The sequence below is a fragment of the Sphaeramia orbicularis genome, chromosome 5 (genome assembly GCF_902148855.1).
Source record: "Sphaeramia orbicularis chromosome 5, fSphaOr1.1, whole genome shotgun sequence".
Taxonomy (NCBI): domain Eukaryota; kingdom Metazoa; phylum Chordata; class Actinopteri; order Kurtiformes; family Apogonidae; genus Sphaeramia; species Sphaeramia orbicularis.
Window position 1 is genome coordinate 4,532,925 of NC_043961.1, and position 19,010 is coordinate 4,551,934.

The window sequence follows — 19,010 nt, forward strand, 5'->3', positions numbered from 1 at the left end:
CCGGCGGGGAGGTGAGCGTGCGGAAGCGGCGCGAGCCAATGACAAATGAGGGTAAATAACAAAGAGAAACAAGAAAAGAGAGAGAGAGTATTTCCCACAGAGACCGGCAGAAAGTGAGAGTTGTGGAGGCAGGTGTAGGGCGGGAGGGTGTGGCGACGGAAGGAGCATTTAACCAACATCCCAAGCTCTAATTGGCCGGGGAGGCTTTGACAGACAGGCTGGTCCCTCCCTCCCACCTATTTTCCCGCCTCCCGTCACCCCCCACCTCTGAAAGTGTATGTATGTATATGTGTGAGAGGGAGCCGGCAGACTGAGGCGAGCCACAGAGGCAGCGCTCTCGCCAAACTCCCAACCCAATGAGCTCGCAGCAGCCCTCGAAGCCGCACACACTCTTCACACACACACTCTCTTCCTCCTCCTCCTCTACCTCCTCCTCCTCCTCCTCTCCCTCCACCACCACCTCCTCCTCCTCCTCCTCCTCTTCGGTGCCGGCTCTCACTCTTAATTCAACCCTGGGACACAGACGGAGAAGAAGGAGAAGAAGAAGAAGAAGAGGAGGAGTGAGAGCGGCAGCGAGTGGCAGCGAGGGAGAGTGAGGGCGAGGAGAGAGGGAGTCTGGCGGGGTGTGAGGGAGAAACACCATGGCTTCAGATCCGGGGCTGACTGCGATGCTGCTGTGGACTATATCACTACACACTCTGGGAACCGCAGGAACTAACAGTAACGAAGGTAAGAGTGTGTGTGTGTGTGTGTGTGTGTGTGTGTGTGTGTGACAGATGCATCCTCACTTTGGATTACAGAGTTGAAAAAATGCATATTCGCTGACTGACCCACACATCAACACTCTTTGGCATGGATGTGGATGTGGATATTGAATGGAAACACACTCTTTGGCATGGGTCGTGGCTATTGCCTGGAAAGACCCTTAACATCAAAGTTTGCTCCGAAGAAAAACTCGAAAGAAATCAGATGATGTGCTGATGTGACTGTTGTATTCGTGTGTGTATGTGTGTGTGAACTCGTTTTGACATTGCTCATACCGGTTGCGTGTCAACTGCAGTAACAGCGCATGTGTCTGCCGTGTGGTTCGCCGCTGACGTTAAAGTGTGTGTGTTGAAGTCTCGTATCCTAACGTGATCCGAGGTGAACATCCTGAGTAAACGCTCCTGGAAAAAAAAAAAAAAAAGACATGTTCCGGTGTGTATCTCTGTGTGTGTTTTCAGTGTGTGTACGTCCTTTAAGATCCAGCCTGGGTTTTGGTTTGTTTACGTCCAACCTCGACCCCCCCAACCCACCACACCTTCATCATCATTGTCATCATCACAACCGACCTCTGAATCCTGCAACGGGAAACTGTTGTTGTCACTTGTTCAACTAATGCCACACACAGTCCACCACCAAAGTCCCGAGACGCTGTTATCTTGTTTTACGGCTATGTGTGTGTGTGTGTGTGTGTGTGTGTGTGTGCGTGACAGGGTCCTCGACATGGGTCTAGCCTCATGAGGTTGAGTGACAGCGGCAGGGCCTTGCAGGCTCTTGCTCCGATGGCAACATTCAGCTCCAAGGCGCCAAAAAAACTAAAAAACCTCCAAAAAAAAAAAAAAAAAAACACAGAAGAAGAAGAAGAAAACGAGATAGTGGGTAAATCAGAGCGACCTGGACCTGAGTGCAGGTGGGATCAGCTCAGCAGCTGAGTGTTGAGGGCAGACACTTATCCCGTATTAAGCTGTGTGAAGTCCAGATAACTGCTATGGGTCAGCGCAGGGAGACGTGGTCGCCCGGGCTGCCCGTTGCCTCGGCGACCGCCACGTTTACAACAGTTTATAGACGCATCCGTTCGGGACGTTTACCCTTGTATGGTGTTTTGGGTCTGTGGGACTCATTTTAATTTTTTATTCGAAGACAAATGATGAGTAATTATTTTTTAAATGAATTTTTTCCTCCCATATCTTGATTATATTACATTTTATTTAAAAAACAAACTAAGGATTACCTATTTTATTCTAATTATTTTATTGCAAATTCAGCAGTGGTGTTTTTTCTTTTTTTTTGTTTTTTTTTCGTTTCTTCTCCTTCCGTGTTTGTGTTTTCTTTTACTCTGTCTTTTCTTTCGGGGTGGGTGGGAAGGGATGATGGCTTATTATTATATTATGAAGCCATTTGAGTTAGACTGAAATTGTTGCTCTCAGGATACATTGTATGGAGACAACTGTCTACTACCTTTAACTAGAACACATGGAAAAATTGTACATGTTAGATATTGCCGTGTGTATGAAAATCCAATAAAAAGATTTATATATATATATATATATATATATATATATATATATATATATATATAAATAAATAAAAATGAGTAGCACTTTAATTCATAAATATGATCTAGCGAAGGCAGAAGGCAAATATTAAACATGTATGCTTTTTTATGTTGCTTGTAATTGGGATGAAGTAAACATCTGTAACGTAAAATTGTTGGATGATGTTGAATTAAAAACCCACAAATGCAGCGGGTCCACTACACCTACGAAAAAGTTGTTGAAAATCAAAAATCGGAACACCACACAAGGGTTAAACATCGTCATCGACTTCTTCTGTGTCCGGTGTCTTTGGCTTTTGTTTATTTTGGCATTTTCGCTCTGATTCGTCCCAGCTTCTCCTGTCGCGATCGCCCCCTCCCATCGACTTCCATTCGACCGATGGTAAAACAGATGCAGCTGGTTTTAGATTTGAGAGGTAGTTTCTCAATTCACACTCATGTTTTTCATCATCTGCCATTTATTGTCAACCTGAGGGTCAAAATAGATGAGTGGTGCTTAACCCATAAAGACCCAAATATCCACCAGTGACCAAAACCATCTACTGAGCTAAAGGTTTAATAACCTTAGATCCACTGATCCTATCAATACATGTAAGTAATTGGTGTAAAATGCTGTTTGTCGTCTTTTCATGGTCATCAGATATGACCCATTTGGACGTTCAGAGGCTCCGTAGTTACCGTGGAAACACCGTCATCTTCTACAACATTGATTCCCCAGTAAAACCCATGGAGTTTGAAAATTAACAGTTGTGTTAAGTTCAGTTAATGATATATTTTTCTGAAAAAGTGACTTTTTCTCAAGTTTTCTCTGTTTTTGATAGAATAATCCTTAATATAATCTCAACATGATGATTAAAAACAAATCAATGACTGGTTATAGACAGTTTTGGTTCAGTTAACGGTGTATTTTGTGTTTATATATTTCATATATTATAACCTTTGAATTTATCTACATGCTCAGTAAATTACATATAAGAATATCCTGATTTTCACTGCAAAACGCAAAGGATGATAGTGTAATAAATGCTAATGAATGACTTTGGAGAGGTTAAACGAAAGTATTATATATGTTTTAACATCCACTAAGTCACATTTTCTCAAGTTTTCTGTTTTTGATAGAATAACCCTCAAATATAACCTCTGTATGATGATTTAAATCAGTCAATGACAGTGGTTATAGACAGTTTTGGTTCAGTTAACGATGTATTTTGTGTTTATATATTATAACCTTTGAATTTATCTACGTGGTCAGTAAATTACATTATAAGAATATCCAGATTTTCACTGCAAAATGCTAAGGATGATAGTGTAATAAATGCTGATGAATGACTTTGGAAAGGTTAAATGCAGAAAAAAATTATTGTATGTTGCCGCAAAAATAGTTGACAGTGACATAATGAACAGTAAATGTCATCTGATGCCATGAAACGAGGTACTATATATGTTTTAACATCCACTAAGTCAGTTTTTCTCAACTTTTCTCTGTTTTTGGTATAATAACCCTTAAATGTAATCTCATGCATGATGATTGAAATCAACCAATGACAGTGGTAATAGACAGTTCTGGTTCAGTTAATGACGTATTTTGTGTTTATATATTATAACCTTTGAATTTATCCTTGAAATATTATAAACATCTACACTGTCAGTAAATTACATTATAGGAATTTCCTGATTTTCACTGCAAAATGCAAAGGATAATAGTGTAATAAATGCTGATGAATGATTTTGGAAAGGTTAAATGCAGAAAAAAATCATTGTATGTTGCCACAAATATAGTTGACAGTGACATAATGAACAGCAAAGGTCATCTGATATAAAAGAAGGTATTATATATGTTTTAACATCAACTAAGTCACTTTTTCTTAAGTTTTCTCTGTTTTCGGTATAATAACTCAAATGTGATCTCAGCATGATGATTAAAGTACGTAATCAGTAAAGTAAATATAGGAAAATACCAGATTTTTACTGAAAAAAAAAGCAAAATGAAGAGGCTAATATTATGATAAATCACTTAAGAAAGGTTAAATAGAGAGAAAAATTAATTTGGCAACTACCAGAAAAGTAGCACTGGGTCTTTATGGGGTTTATGTAGGCTTTTCTGTATGTACACATCGCTATTTTTATCCCTAAATGCCGCAATTTCTCGAGCATTTTTAGTTTTATCTTGACTATTTTGTGTCTTGCAAGTGGCTGCAAACAAAAGTTCAAAAGGGGACATAATGCAGGGTCCCGTCTAGACTCACAGACTGTGGATCCACAATATGATATTGTTGTGTTTTACTTTTTGTCTTTTTCTTTCAGCTGGAAAATCCTCCCGAACTGCAATTATACTATCATGTAACATTAAACCTGAACTGTACAGCAGATAATTTTCCTTCTAACTTTGAGGCGTTACTTTTAACTGTCTGAAACACAATTGCAGTGTTTGAGGTTTGAGGTTATGAATAGGGATTTTTCATTACAAGTCCCACAACAGTCTAATCTATTAAAAAAAAAAAGTTTGCTCCCACTTGAAGAAAACGCTATCACTGACTCGTGAATAAATTACATTTCCTCATTGTCCAAATACAGATTTATCTAAATAAGCGCCAGAAAACAATTCAGTATTTTCCGCCAAACTGTAACAACCGCCGCCCTTGTGTCTGACAAGTGATTAAAGTTGTAATTAAGCCCAAATGAATAGTTGATGTTTGAGAGATATCTTTTTCCGGCGTCCCATTGCGTTTTCAAATGATAGCACAGGAAATTTAATTTCTCTTCTTTGGTTTGTCTTGGCTGCGGTCTGACTTCAGGGCAATTACAAAAATTACACCAACACGGCAAAGATAACCTCTTTAACCAATGAAGAGCTGGAAATTAAATTGGTGGAAGAACAGGTAACACTTAAGACGACCGCACCAAGCTCCATGTATGCGCAACGGAGAGCGCTCACACGGGAAAAAAACACGCCTGCGCCCGTCGTTCTGTTCGTGTGATGTACGAGCAGCCATTTTGTTTGTGTTCATTGGTCACGTCTGCAGTCGTATCCATGTATAGAGGTGGAATAACGTCCCCAAGTGTGTTTTTAAGACTGATACGTCCTTCATGCAATGACTATACGAGTCTGAAAAGTGTCCTTCAGTAGTATGTGTTTTATTCATAGGAGCGTTGTGTGTCTGTGTGTGCGTATAAGTGTGTATATGTGATAAAAGAGGCAGGTCCTGATGGAAGGAGACAAAGGGAGAAGTCGTTCCTAATATTTTGGCCATCTCAGATCGCGTTTCGGAATGCAGAACCATGCTGTGAAGCCGTAATTATAATAGAATGAAATTAAAGGATCAGTTCACGATAGAACCTGGAATCGCTGACCAACACCACGCTGCAAAAAATGATTCTAATAAAGCGAAAAAAGCCCGATGGATGGAGAAAAAGGGAGAAGTCTTCTCTAATATTTCGGCCATCTCAGATTGCATTTGGGAATGCAGAACCATGCAGTGAAGCTGTAATTTTAGGATCGGTTCACGATAGACTGGAATCATTGACCAACACCACACTGCAAAAAATGATTTCAAAGAAAGTGAAAAAATCCTGATGGAAGACGAAAAAAGGGAGAAGTCGTCCCTAATATTTTGGCCGTCTCAGATCGCATTTGGGAATGCAGAACCATGCTGTGAAGCTGTAATTATAATAGAATGAAATTAAAGGATCAGTTCACGATAGAACCTGGAATCGCTGACCAACACCACGCTGCAAAAAATGATTCTAATAAAGCGAAAAAAAGCCCGATGGATGGAGAAAAAAGGGAGAAGTCTTCTCTAATATTTCGGCCATCTCAGATTGCATTTGGGAATGCAGAACCATGCAGTGAAGCTGTAATTTTAGGATCGGTTCACGATAGACTGGAATCATTGACCAACACCACACTGCAAAAATGATTTCAAAGAAAGTGAAAAAATCCTGATGGAAGACGAAAAAAGGGAGAAGTCGTCCCTAATATTTTGGCCGTCTCAGATCGCATTTGGGAATGCAGAACCATGCTGTGAAGCTGTACTTATAATAGAATGAAATTAAAGGATCAGGTCACGATAGAATCTGGAATTACTGACTGACACCACACTGCAAAAAATGATTTCTAAGAAAGTGAAAAAAAGCCTGATGCACAGACATAAAAGCTGAAAGGTCCACTGTAGACTTAGATTTATTAAATAGTAAAGGTAAGATAAGAAGAAAAAAATCCATAGGGTAAGAAATAAGTAACAGAGACTAAATACAAAAAAAGAAAAAAGTTAAGAAGTACAAATACACTTTTAATGCTGTAATGTCACAGAACGGTAAAGATAGCCGATTAGTTTATAGTAAAGTTTTTCTAATATTCATTTAGTTTATTTCTCTTTATTTTCTGTAATGCTCTGCTGATAAACTAGGCTGAAAATAAATAAATAAATAAATAAAAAGGTTAAGTTTTAATGTGAAGTTTATCATTATAATATTAGTGATAACAGATGGATGTTAACTGAGCAGGAGTTTAGACTCATTTAATATTTTATCTACAGGATCTAAAGGTTCTTTTGTAATAATTAATAAAAAATAATTATTTTAACGCAACACAAAAATATGACTCATCTCTATAAAATGTGATGTTTTGTAGATTAAGATCTTACTTGACATGTTTTATTTTTACAGCTCTGAATCCAAAATGCCAATTTCTCCTGTTTTCATTTCATTGTAGTTTAGTCCATTTAATTCCACTTTTGTGCTGTTTAAGCTGCTGTTTTAAACCAAAGCAACGTCCAATTAAATCAGCACCTCCACGTTATACTATCAGTGATTTTATTCCTTTGATTAATCATTGGAACGTAATTGATCTATTTAATGTGAATCAACAGACAGATGCAGAAATCCAAAAAGTTTGTTGTGAAATAAGCAGTAATCTTAGTTATTTCTTTAATTAATGTTTTACAGAATCTAAAGGTTCATATCCAATAAATATAGTAAATGTAAGTGTTAAATAGAATAATCATGTTGTCTGCAATGTTTCATAGATTAAAATCTTACTTTACATGTTTTATTTTACAGTTCTGAATCCAAAATGCCCATTTCTCCTGTTTTCATTTAATTTTTGTTTAGTTTATTCCATTTAATTCCACTTTTTAATCAATGATAAAAGCCCAGTCAGCTGCTGTTTTAAACCGAAGCAACATCCAATTAAATCAGCACTTCCACGTTATATTATCAATGATTTTATTCCTGTGACTAATCATCGGAATCTAATTAATGTATTTAATGTTAAACAACAGATGCACAAATCCAAAAAGTTTGTTGTGAAAATAAGCAGAAATCTTAGTCATTTGTTTAATTACTTCATGTTTTACAACATCTAAAAGGTCATATCTAGTTCATATCTTGAATTAAGCAAAAAAAAAAAATTAAGCAAAAAAAAAAAAATCTGCCAATAGAACAAGTGAAAATAATCTTGGTAAGATTTCTTAAAATAAAATTTTCCAGATCTATTGTCTAAAAATCAGTTTTTATATCTCACTGAAAAGTTACTCTTTAGGTGATAATGTCTCATTTTAAGTGTGATGAGATATTTGGACTAGAAATGAGAAAAATACACTTGGTAAGATTTCGATTTTTGCAGTGTATATATGTACATCGCATACAGAAAACTGAACTGACAGAACTCTAAGGCCCCACAGTGCAAAATGAACATAGTAGGAAAAAAAATAAATAATAGAATATTCCAAAACTTTGTAGTGAAAATAAGCACTAAACTCACAGTGAACTAATGTGAGGTTTCAAAACCAGTTCGACAAATCAGATCAAACCAGACCCAGATAGGACGCCGCGCCTCCAGCTGCTCCCGCTCTTTTTGTGAGTGTGTGGAGTCTTTTGTCGTTTGTTGTGGTTTATGTGGAGGAGGCGGTGGTTTCCCGCTGTAAGCCTCCCCCCGTCCCCCCTCCGTCCTCTCCTGGTCTGTGGGCCGCTGTCCCTGATTCAACTCCTGCACACGGTTTCACGCCGTGGCGTTCCCAGCCAGGTTTTCATCTCGTTCCTCCAGGTTTGTTGTGAGTCCTGAGCGACATGAAAAACCCCACGCAGAGACCGGGACTCGCTGCTAATGAGCAAACTGTAGGTGGATGATGATTACCACATACCTCTGCTGCAGGAGGACCGAGGGAACGGGGACCACCCTCCCTCCTGTTACTTTAACCCATAAAAACCCAAACATACGCCAGTGACCAGAAGCATCCACTGATCTAAACTGTTTAACCCAAAGAGACCCAGAGCAACTCTCCATCAGTTCTCAAAGGCATTTTTCTCTCTATTTAGGGAAACTCAAACAAATAAACAAACCAAAAACAACAACAATGACAGAGTATTGACAAACAACAACAACGTCATATTACAATGAAAAAGATCATAAATGTAAATAGCAACTAAACCATATAGCTTGGTTTTCTGTTTATGTGTTGTTGTTTTTCTGTCCACATTGTCTTGTTAACTATCACTAATAAAAAAAATTTTATAAAAAAAAAAAATTTAACCTTCCTTAGCAATTTATCACCATTTCTTATGATATTATCCTTCGTATTTTGTGTTTTTTCAGTGTAAATTCCTAATAATTACTGAACATGTTGAAGTTCATTAAAGCTCAGAATAAAAAAAGAGAGAAAACTAAACAGAAAGTTGCATTTTCAACAAATGTATCATTAAGTGAGCATGAAAAAGGTGACTGCATGCACTGGGTTTGATCAAATTCAATGGGTTTTACTGGTGAATCAATGTTGTAGAAGATGACTGTGTTTCCACGGTAACTACAGAGCCTCTGAATGTCCAAATGGGTCATATCTGGTGACCATGAAAAGATGAAGAACTGTATTTTACACCAATTATTTACTGTACATGTATTGATAGGATTAATGGATCAACAGGGATTAAACAGTTACATCAGTAGATGGTTTAGGTCGCCTGTGGCTGTTTGGGTCTTCAGAGACAAAATCAAACTAAATGTTTGGCAGAAAAGCAGCGGTGTAGTCCAGTGTATACAGCTGTATACAGAGAATACCTACTTATTTTTCCATCAGTATTGAGTATACCCACTACTAAATCCCCCCCGATGCGTACCATTCAGTGGTATCTGCGAGCTAGATTGTCAATTTTTTCCCCCTAGAATGGTGAAGCCACGACCCACCCTACTCTGCCTCTAATTGGCTAGTATTTGCTGTCTTCACTGATTAGATTGGTTAACTTAGGCATGAGGACTTATGAGCCAATCAGAGGCAGAGTAGGGCGGGTCATGCTGAAGAAAATATTGCTAACTAGCGCTGTCGACCTCTGGAACCTGATTGGACACCTCTGGTGCCAATGTCATCCCAGCTGATGGACAGGTCATTGCACGTCTCGTTGAAAGATGTGCAATTATTGGAAATACGAACGAGAAAGGCAGAATAAATGTCTTTCAAATGAGTGACACATTGAGAGTATACCCACTTCTCCAGGGACCACTACACCACTGCAGAAAAGCTCTTGAAATTGCAGCATTTAGTTACAGAAATACTGATGTGTACATACAGAAAAGCCCATATAATGCATCCATCCATGTATGAATTCTTAACCCATAAAGACCCAGTGCTACTTTTGTGGTAGTTCCCAAATGAATTTTTCTCTCTATTTAACCTTCCTTTAGTGATTTATCACAATTTATTGTGACATTATCCTCTGTGTTCTGTGTTTTTTCAGTGTAAATCATGTATTTTCCTGTTTTCAATTTGCTGATCATGTTGTAGTTCATTAAAGCTCGGAGTAAAAAAGAGAAAACTGAACAGAAAATGGCATTTTCAACAAATATATCAATAACGGAGCATAAAACAGGTGTCTGCATCCACTGTCATTGATCCAACTCCATGGGTTTTACTGGTGAATCAATGCTGTAGAAGATGACGGCGTTTCCACGGTAACTACAGAGTCTCTGAACATCCAAATTGGTCATATCTGATGACCATGAAAAGATGACAAACTGCATTTTACACCAATTATTTACATGTATCTATAGGATTAGTGGATCAACTGGTAAACAGTTTAGATCAGTAGATGGTTTTGGTAGGCAGTGGATGTCTATGGATTAATACCTGTTGATCCATTGATCCTATCAGTGCATATAAATAATTGGTGTAAAATACAGTTATTCATCTTTTCATGGTCATCAGATATGACCCATGTGGATGTTGGACCAGTGACAGTGGATGGAGATAGTTGTTTTATGTTCAGTTACTGATATCTTTGCTGAAAAAGTCAGTTTTTCTTCATTTTTTCTTTGTTTCAGATATAATAACCCTCAACTTTGATCTGAGCTTTTATGAACATCTACATAATCAGTGAATTAAATATAAGAAATAACTTGATTTTCACTGAAAATTCACAAAATACTATGTAATAAAATAAGCGGTGATAAATCACTTAAAGGAGTGATATTTTGCTTTTTTAAATGGAATTCTTCATTTTCCCACATTTCCCTGTGGTCTCCATAAACTGTAAAGGCTCTGCTTGGGTCTGAATTCTTCATTCATTCAACTCCACAGGTCCATCTTCTACCCTATTTCTGAGTAATGACACCAGAAAGGTGGTTTGGAGCGCTGGCCCTTTAAATGCACATGAGACACTTCAGGCCCCGCCCCCTCCAGGTTGTTGGCTGTGCTGCTCTGTCCTGTTCAACCAACAACTGAACATTTTAGGGAATGGGCTCCAAGATTGGACATATTTTCAGTATGGACTACAACTGCTGCTGCTGACAAACAATTATGTCGTACTGGAGAAATGTTCCTCTGAAGTCTGGACCTGATATGAGCAAATGTCCCGTAACTAGTTATGAAATGTAACAAATTTAGCAGGAATTCAAACAGGTTGTAGAAATCCACTGGATTTTTGCCGGAATGAATATAAAAATAGTTTTTCAGCACCTGGAGGGTTCAAATTCAAACTGTATGAACTATTTGGGTCCAAATACACAAATAAATGAACCACAGACTAAAAAAAGTAGGTTTAGACAAATATGAGCCCTTTAAGAACGGTTAAATAGAAAGAGAATTTCATTCAGGATCTGCCACAAAAGTAGCTCTGGGTCTTTATGGGTTCAGATTTCAATGTGTAATTCTGAAGCAACAGGGAAAACAGGAAATGAAGGTAGAAGTTGAAAAGAAGCCAGATTGCTGGGAGCTGCAGTTTTTCTCTTTTGTGCAATAACAGCCAAAGACAAAAAAAAAAAAAAAGAAAAAAGAAAGCTTCGCATGTGAAAAAAGAGACAGCCTTTCTGATTTTGATCAGTACTACAGTGGGCTCTGAAGCTCCTGTTTGTATTGATCTCAGCTCAGTCAATAGGATAGAAAACCTGCTGCATGTTTAGGAACATCACATGAGGGAAAAAAAGCCTGAGACTTTGCCATAATTAATAGCGTCGGATCAGGGAAAAGCGCTCCTGAAACATTCCTGCATCAGATTACAGGGAAAATATTCCTCATTGTCCTCGTCGCCGGGCTGTTTTCTCGTTCAAGGATGCTTCAGCGGTCTATCTGACGAGACTCATCATGAAAAGAAAATGTGTTTTCCTTGGCCGCGTCACAAACCTCAGCTCCTAATGCTCGTATTGACTCATGCAGCTGTCGGCTTCCACCTCCTCGACCCACACACACAAACTATTAAGGTTCACGCATCACAAATAGATCAGCCGCCACATCAATCAGGGTGTCCGTGTTTCTTTCGCTCATTTCTTTTGTTTGTTTTTGCTCCGTCACTTTGAGCTGACGGTTTCCAGTCGATAATGAATGTCGGGATTTTGGCGCTCCCTCACGTCACCATTAACACTGGTCTACAATTTTTTTATTTTTTTTAATAAATTATCTGGTTTAGAGATTAAACGTGCTAAATGTCATGTATTTTCATAAGATTAATTGGAAAACAATTGACAAAAGTGCTGAATCTGTGTATCATTAGTTCTTTTTATATTCAATTGAGAATCCACTATCAGAAAATGAAAAAAAAATCACTTATTTTATTATTCATGTATTCACGAATGTCTACGAACTCCAGATTTTGTACAAACTGGAAGATTCGTATAAACCCATCATTCATAAGAATCTTTGTGACTTAGGCATTAGCGCTCTTTCCTTAAAAATGACAACATCCAGTCTCAGAAAATGAAAAAAAAACAGCTGTTTTTGGTCCGTTTTTCTATTTCTGTCAGGTAGTAACTTTCTTTTTTGTTATTAGAAAGAGAAAAAAATTAACCCGTTTTTTTTTTTTTTTTTTTAAATTTGGTTTATCTATTTTTACACTGAAAAAGAAAAATGCCTTGAAATTCGATTTTAATTCTTCTATCTTAAAACGAAAATCAATTAACCAGTAGTTTTTATTTTGTTTCTGGAAAGAAAATCCAATTATCAAAAGATACACTTACCCTTTATCAATCCGTGTGTCATTCGTTCTTTTCATATCCAATTGAGAATCCACAATCAGAAAATGAAAAAAAAAATCACTTGTTATTTCATTATTCATGTATTCACAAATGTCTACAAACTCTATTTTGTACAAACTGGAAGATTCATATAAACCCATCATTCATAAGAATCTTTGTGACTTAGGCATTAGCGCTCTTTCCTTAAAAATGACAACATCCGGTCTCAGAAAATGAAAAAAAAAAACAGCTGTTTTTGGTCTGTTTTTCTATTTCTGTCAGGTAGTAACTTTCTTTTTTGTTATTAGAAAGAGAAAAAAATGAATCTTTTTTTTTTTTTTTTTAAATTTGGTTCATCTATTTTTACACTGAAAAAGAAAAATGCCTTGAAATTCGATTTTAATTCTTCTATCTTAAAACGAAAATCAATTAACCAGTAGTTTTTATTTTGTTTCTGGAAAGAAAATCCAATTATCAAAAGATACACTGACCCTTTATCAATCTGTGTCATTCGTTCTTTTCATATTCAATTGAGAATCCACGTTCGGAAAATGAAAAAATGACTTATTTCAGTATTCATGTACAAATCAAAAATCAAAAAACAAGTTTTTCATCCTTTTGATTGTACGCACAAATTAAAAACTGGAAATAAGTAAATGGACCACATGTCAGGTTTCATGTTGACATTTTTGATATCCGATTCGGTATGACCCGGAAGTTACTGACTCCAGAGTAAATGCAGTGGGTGTCATGTCAAGAAAAAGGGACTTTTTTAGCGAAATATATCATCAACTGATCACACAAACGTCTACGACTGCTGTCAAACCACACTCTAAATGTCTAAATGGGTCATATCTGATGACCATGAAAGGCTGATAAACTGCATTTTACCTCAGTTATTTCCATGTATTGTTTATTGTTTATACGGATCCCCATTAGCTTCCACCATAGTGGTTGTTACTCTTCTTGGGGTCTGTTATTGATAGGATTAATGGTTCAAAAGTTATTAAACATTTTAGATGAGTAGATGCTTTAGGTTGTCTGCAGCTGTTTAGGTCTGAGAGGGTTGAAAATAAAAAAAGCATAATGGGAACATGATTTTTAAAAAATATATATGCTTAAAAGGTACAATATGTAACACATATGCCAAAATCTAAATTATTATGTTGTATTGTCTACATCGCAATGTGTGAAAGGATCGAAACAAACTCTAAACTTTATCAGCTGTATGACAAATTCTACTTTTGATTATTAATTATAATCATCAGTCATCATTCCCTTCTTATGTTCATATTATTTTACATTAAAGGTTTTTTTTGTTTTGTTTTGCAGTTAAAATATACCGTTTCAAATCCAGGCGCATCTTAATAAATTAGAATATCATCAAAAATAGATTTCCTTTTCTTTTTTGTCAGACAGATGGAAAAAGAGTTAATTCATCTGACAAAAAAAGAAATGGAAATCTGTTTAAGTTCTAGTAGACAGCTTGAATCTAATTGGACTATCATCAAAAAGTTGGTTTATTTCAGTAATTAAATTCAAAAAGTGAAATACACCTTCATGTATAGCTTCATCACACACAGACTGATATATTTCAAGTGTTTATTTCTTGTCATTTTGATGATTAGAACTTACAGCTAATAAAAAACACAAATTATTAAGAATATTGTGAAGAAGTTCTATACTGGAGACTCATGGTGTCACACTCTAATCAGATAATTAACTCAGTGTACCTGCAAAGGATCCTGGGCCTTTAATGGTCTGTCGGTCTGGATCAGTAGGGCACACAGTCATGAGGAGGACTTACAGAGGCTGCAGTGATTGGAATGAGTTTATAAAGCAACATATTTACTCATTTACCTCAGGAAACACTGATGACCTGTAATACTATTAATGTTAGTTAATGTGAAAAACCTCTGTGATTCGATGGGACAGTTTGTGTTCCCTGCTTGAGGACCATGGAGCAAAAGCCCTGGATCATTTGTTTCCAGTGGGAATCATTTCAACGTTACACAAGACAATGGATTAACCAGTAGAAGCTTCATTTATTTAAAGCAAGTTACGATCAGAAAACAGCAAAGGTAAGACAAAATACACCGTCGTGGCTTCAAATGTGACCCTTTATTTTTAATATTTTACTCTTCTTTGTCTCGTTCTGTGAGTTTTATTGATGTCCTGTTGGAGAAAACTGCCAAAAAAGTGACTTTTTCAGTAGAAGATATCATTAATTGAATATAAACCCAGTGTGTCACTCCACTGTCATTGATCCAACTCCATGGGTTTTACTGCACTGCAAAAATCAAAATCTTACCAAGTGTATTTTTCTTATTTCTAGTCCAAATATCTCATCACACTTAAAATAAGACATAATCACCTAAACTAGTAACTTTTCAGTGAGATATAAGGAGTTATTTTTAGACAATAGATCTGGAAAATCTTATTTCAAGAAATCTTAGCAAGATAATATTCACTTGTTCCATTGGCAGATTTTTTTTGCTTAAATTAAGCAAAAATAAAAAAAAAATAAAAAAATCTTTAAGCAAAAAAAAAAAAAAAAAAAAAAAAAAAATCTGCCAATGGAACAAATGAAAAACCCACTTTCATTAGTCTGTGGTTCATTTATTTGTGTATTTGGACCCTAATAGTTCATACAGTTTGAATTTGAACCCTCCAGGTGCTGCAAAGCTATCTTTATATTCATTTTGTCAAAAACTGTTTTAATTCCTGTTAAATTTGTTACGTCTGTAACTAGTTACGTCTCGACATTTGCACATGTAAGGTCAAGATGTAAGGTCCAAGCCGGATATTGAGATCAGTGTAGCTGTGTACTAATTAGTCATAATTTCACCTTGAAACAACCGCAGAATGCATGTTTTATTCCTCTTGCTTTAACAGTAGATGACGGTAATTTCCTTGTGTGCGTACGATTCATAACGAACTCGCCCCTCCCCTGTCGCATCATCATTAATCGCTGAAATTGTTGCTTTTCCTCGGCTTGAGCCCGGTGGTGGCGGTGGCGTCCTGAAGGGAAAAGCCTGCATGTGCATGGTTGTGTGAGCGCATTAAATACCCAGTGAGGGCGTGACCCTTCCCCTCCCTCCCTCCCTCCGTCCGTCCGTCCGCTGGTTTGTCTTGACACAGGTTGCTGTCGGCCGCTCGACCGCCCGCCTGCTCCTGCTCCTGCCTCGCCCTCCTCCAGAGGCTCCAGTCTTTATTGAGACATCAGCCTTGTTAGCCAGCTGTCGACAGGAATATAGGAGCTACCAGATCAATACGGCCGGGCCTGCCAGTCCTCCTGAGCAGTGGCCAGACAGGGAAAAAAAAAAAAAAAAAACACCTACCAGGGGCCCTCTCTGGAGCCCTTTCCACCCATTAACAGGACCTGATGCTGGGCTGGCTGAGCTCTGCAGCCCCTGGGTCGACTCTGCTATGCTCTGTGATTGCAGCTGTATTGTTGGGTAATTTATGTTTCTGTGCTCTGCTTGCATGTGGGGCGGAAGATCTCTCACTGAGAACACTGAGGATAAAGCAAAAGATGGAGAGAAAGAGAAGGAGGGTTGTATGCGATGGCTGACAGCTCTGTAATGGGCTGGTGTTGTGGCGGCGTTGGCGCATCCCTCCTGGAGAGAAACCAGTACCATGTTTCCCTTCACTGGGACTGATGAATGACGGAGACAACACACTCCTGTTTCTGTGGTTTAGACACAAAACAGAACGACGTCAGAGAATGAGGAGATGGGAAGTAATGAAGTATGCTGGAAAAAAGAGTATTTTCCTCATTTCTAGTCCAAATATCTCATCACACTTAAAATAAGACATAATCACCTGAAGAATATCTTTTCAGTGAGATATAAGAACTGATTTTTAGACAATAGATCTGGAAAATCTGATTTCAAGAAATCTTACCAAGATAATTTTCACTTGTTCCACTGGCAGATTTGTTTTGCTAATTCAATATTTTTTTTTTGTTTAATTCAAGATATGAACTAGATATGAACCTTTAGATTATGTAAAACATAATTAAACAAATTATGACAATTACTGCTTATTTTCACAGCAAAATAAACTTTGGATTTCTGCATCTGTTGTTTAACATTAAATAGATTTATTAGATCCCAATGATTAATTCAAGGAATAAAACCATTGATAATATTATGTGGAAGTGCTGATTTAATTGGATGTTTTTTTGGTTTATTGTATGTGAGGTGACTGAAGTGTATGTGAATGGTTTGTATGGATGTTTGCGTTATTGTTAAAATATATATGTAAGAAAAAAAAGTGTGTTAACAGAAAGGAAGCAGAATTAATTTAATTATTAGTTTGTAAAAAGCTTATAAGCTTATAAGCTTATAAGTTATACTTCTTTCCACTGTTTTTTAAGTGCTGAAAATTTTGTTTGACCATATTTTATGGTTCTTTGTTATGTGATGATTTTATGTGCTTAAAATAAAACTTAACTAATTTAGGCAAAATCAAAAGTAGTGAAAAAGAGGCTCAGACCTCTAAGGGTTAAAGATGCAGCAAAACTTTGAAAACGATGTAAAAGATGTAAAAGATAATGTTGGAATAAGACTAAAATAACCTGGAGTCTCTATTTTCATGAGTTACTGATTATTATGTGTTAATTTTTTTTTTTTTTTTTAATCTTTTCATTTTCTTTACCGACATTCAGTTAAAAGTAAAGAAAATGCAGTTTAGTGTTTTATCCAGTATTTAACTCAGGTTGTACTCATTTCTTTACACTGACTGAACGCAGCAGTAGATTCAATAGATGAAGTTCTTATTCAACCAGATGAAAACAGAAAAGACAAAAGAGAGACGGTCAAATGAGACGAGACTGTGGTGGTGACATTGAAAACTGAGCAGGAACAAAGCTAATGTTCATTATTTTCAGCTTCAAAAAGACATAAAGTTTAAAGTTTAAATAGTTATTACATTAATACGAGATGAGTTGTAGTTAACTTTGTGTAGAAACAGTAGAAATGCCAGTCGAAAAGCTATTTTTAACTCTTATACATTAACATACAGAGTCCAGAGTTGCACTGAAATTAAATATTGTTGAAATGCCATTAAATTTGTTTGTTTTACTTGAATTGTTGATGTCACAGTGGAGATGTTTATCCAGTGACAATACTACAAATCGGTCAAAATGTAACTAATTATAATTCATGAAGGTCCTTAGAGAGGTCGGCTGTGATCTGGTGGACTGTCCAGGCAACCCAGTTTCAGCATGTGTTCATACCACTACAACAAAAACTTAAGGATATGTCATTTTTTGGTCTTTTTTTTTGTCATTTTTGCCCATTTGTAAATAAAACTAAGTCGTTCATTAAAAAAAGTGTTTCAATTCACTCACAAAAAGTAAAAAGCGCTGTGCAAGAAACCCAACTGAAAAAAATAGCCCAAAAATTAAAAATATCTAACTATGAACATAAGAGCATACACAAAAAACAAAACAAATATACAATACAATATTATTTAATAAATATCAGTCATATTATTGTATATAGTATAGATCTGCTTAGACTAGGAAGATTATTGTTATTAATTATGCAAGGAGAAGGGGTGGGGGTTTATAAGTTATACTTCTTCTCACTCCTTTTCAAATATGTATTATATCTTATGTTTAAGTGTTTTGTTTATTTTCTTGTTTTGACATTCATATTTGAAATAAATACATCAATCAAACAAAAAAAACAACACAAAATGCTTTACAGATTAAAAGAAAGAAGACAGCAACACACAAAAATAATACAAAGTACAAAAATATGAAATCCTAAATTACCCAATAAAATCAAGGAATACCCATAAAAGCAATAGAATGAAGGTGCATAATAATAATAATAATAATAATAATAATAATAATAATAATAATAATAATGATAGTAATAATAATAACTAACAATACTGGATGAAGAAAAACCAAACCTGTTACCATCAGTAGATTGTCCTCACTGTGTTGTTCTGTGTCTTTTTTTTTTTTTTAATAATGTTTTATATTTTGTCAATTTTCTTTTTTGTCAATTGTCTTACTTGTCACCTACCTAGGGACAACAGGTGGATGGAAATTAGCACTGGCGCTACAATCTGGCATATTTACAGCTTCAATTGTTGTAGATGTTCATTAATATGCACTGTCCCTAATAAATAAATAAATAAATAAATAAATAAATAAACAGACAAATGACATGCAAAAGGTCAAAAATGCATATGTATAGCACGCCAATACCATACGAACTGGTGTGACATACAACGTGATTT

General features: G+C 36.3%; 1 protein-coding gene across 1 annotated transcript in view; it reads left to right on the forward strand.

Moving 5' to 3' along the window:
• The first annotated feature begins 327 nt into the window (after positions 1-327).
• epha8 (eph receptor A8) overlaps positions 328-19,010 on the forward strand; it is a 366,079-nt gene continuing 347,396 nt past the window's right edge. The window contains exon 1 of the mRNA XM_030134865.1: positions 328-729. Within this exon, the coding sequence (XP_029990725.1) occupies positions 642-729 (88 nt within the window). The 5' untranslated portion in view covers positions 328-641. The remainder of the gene's footprint in view (positions 730-19,010) is intronic.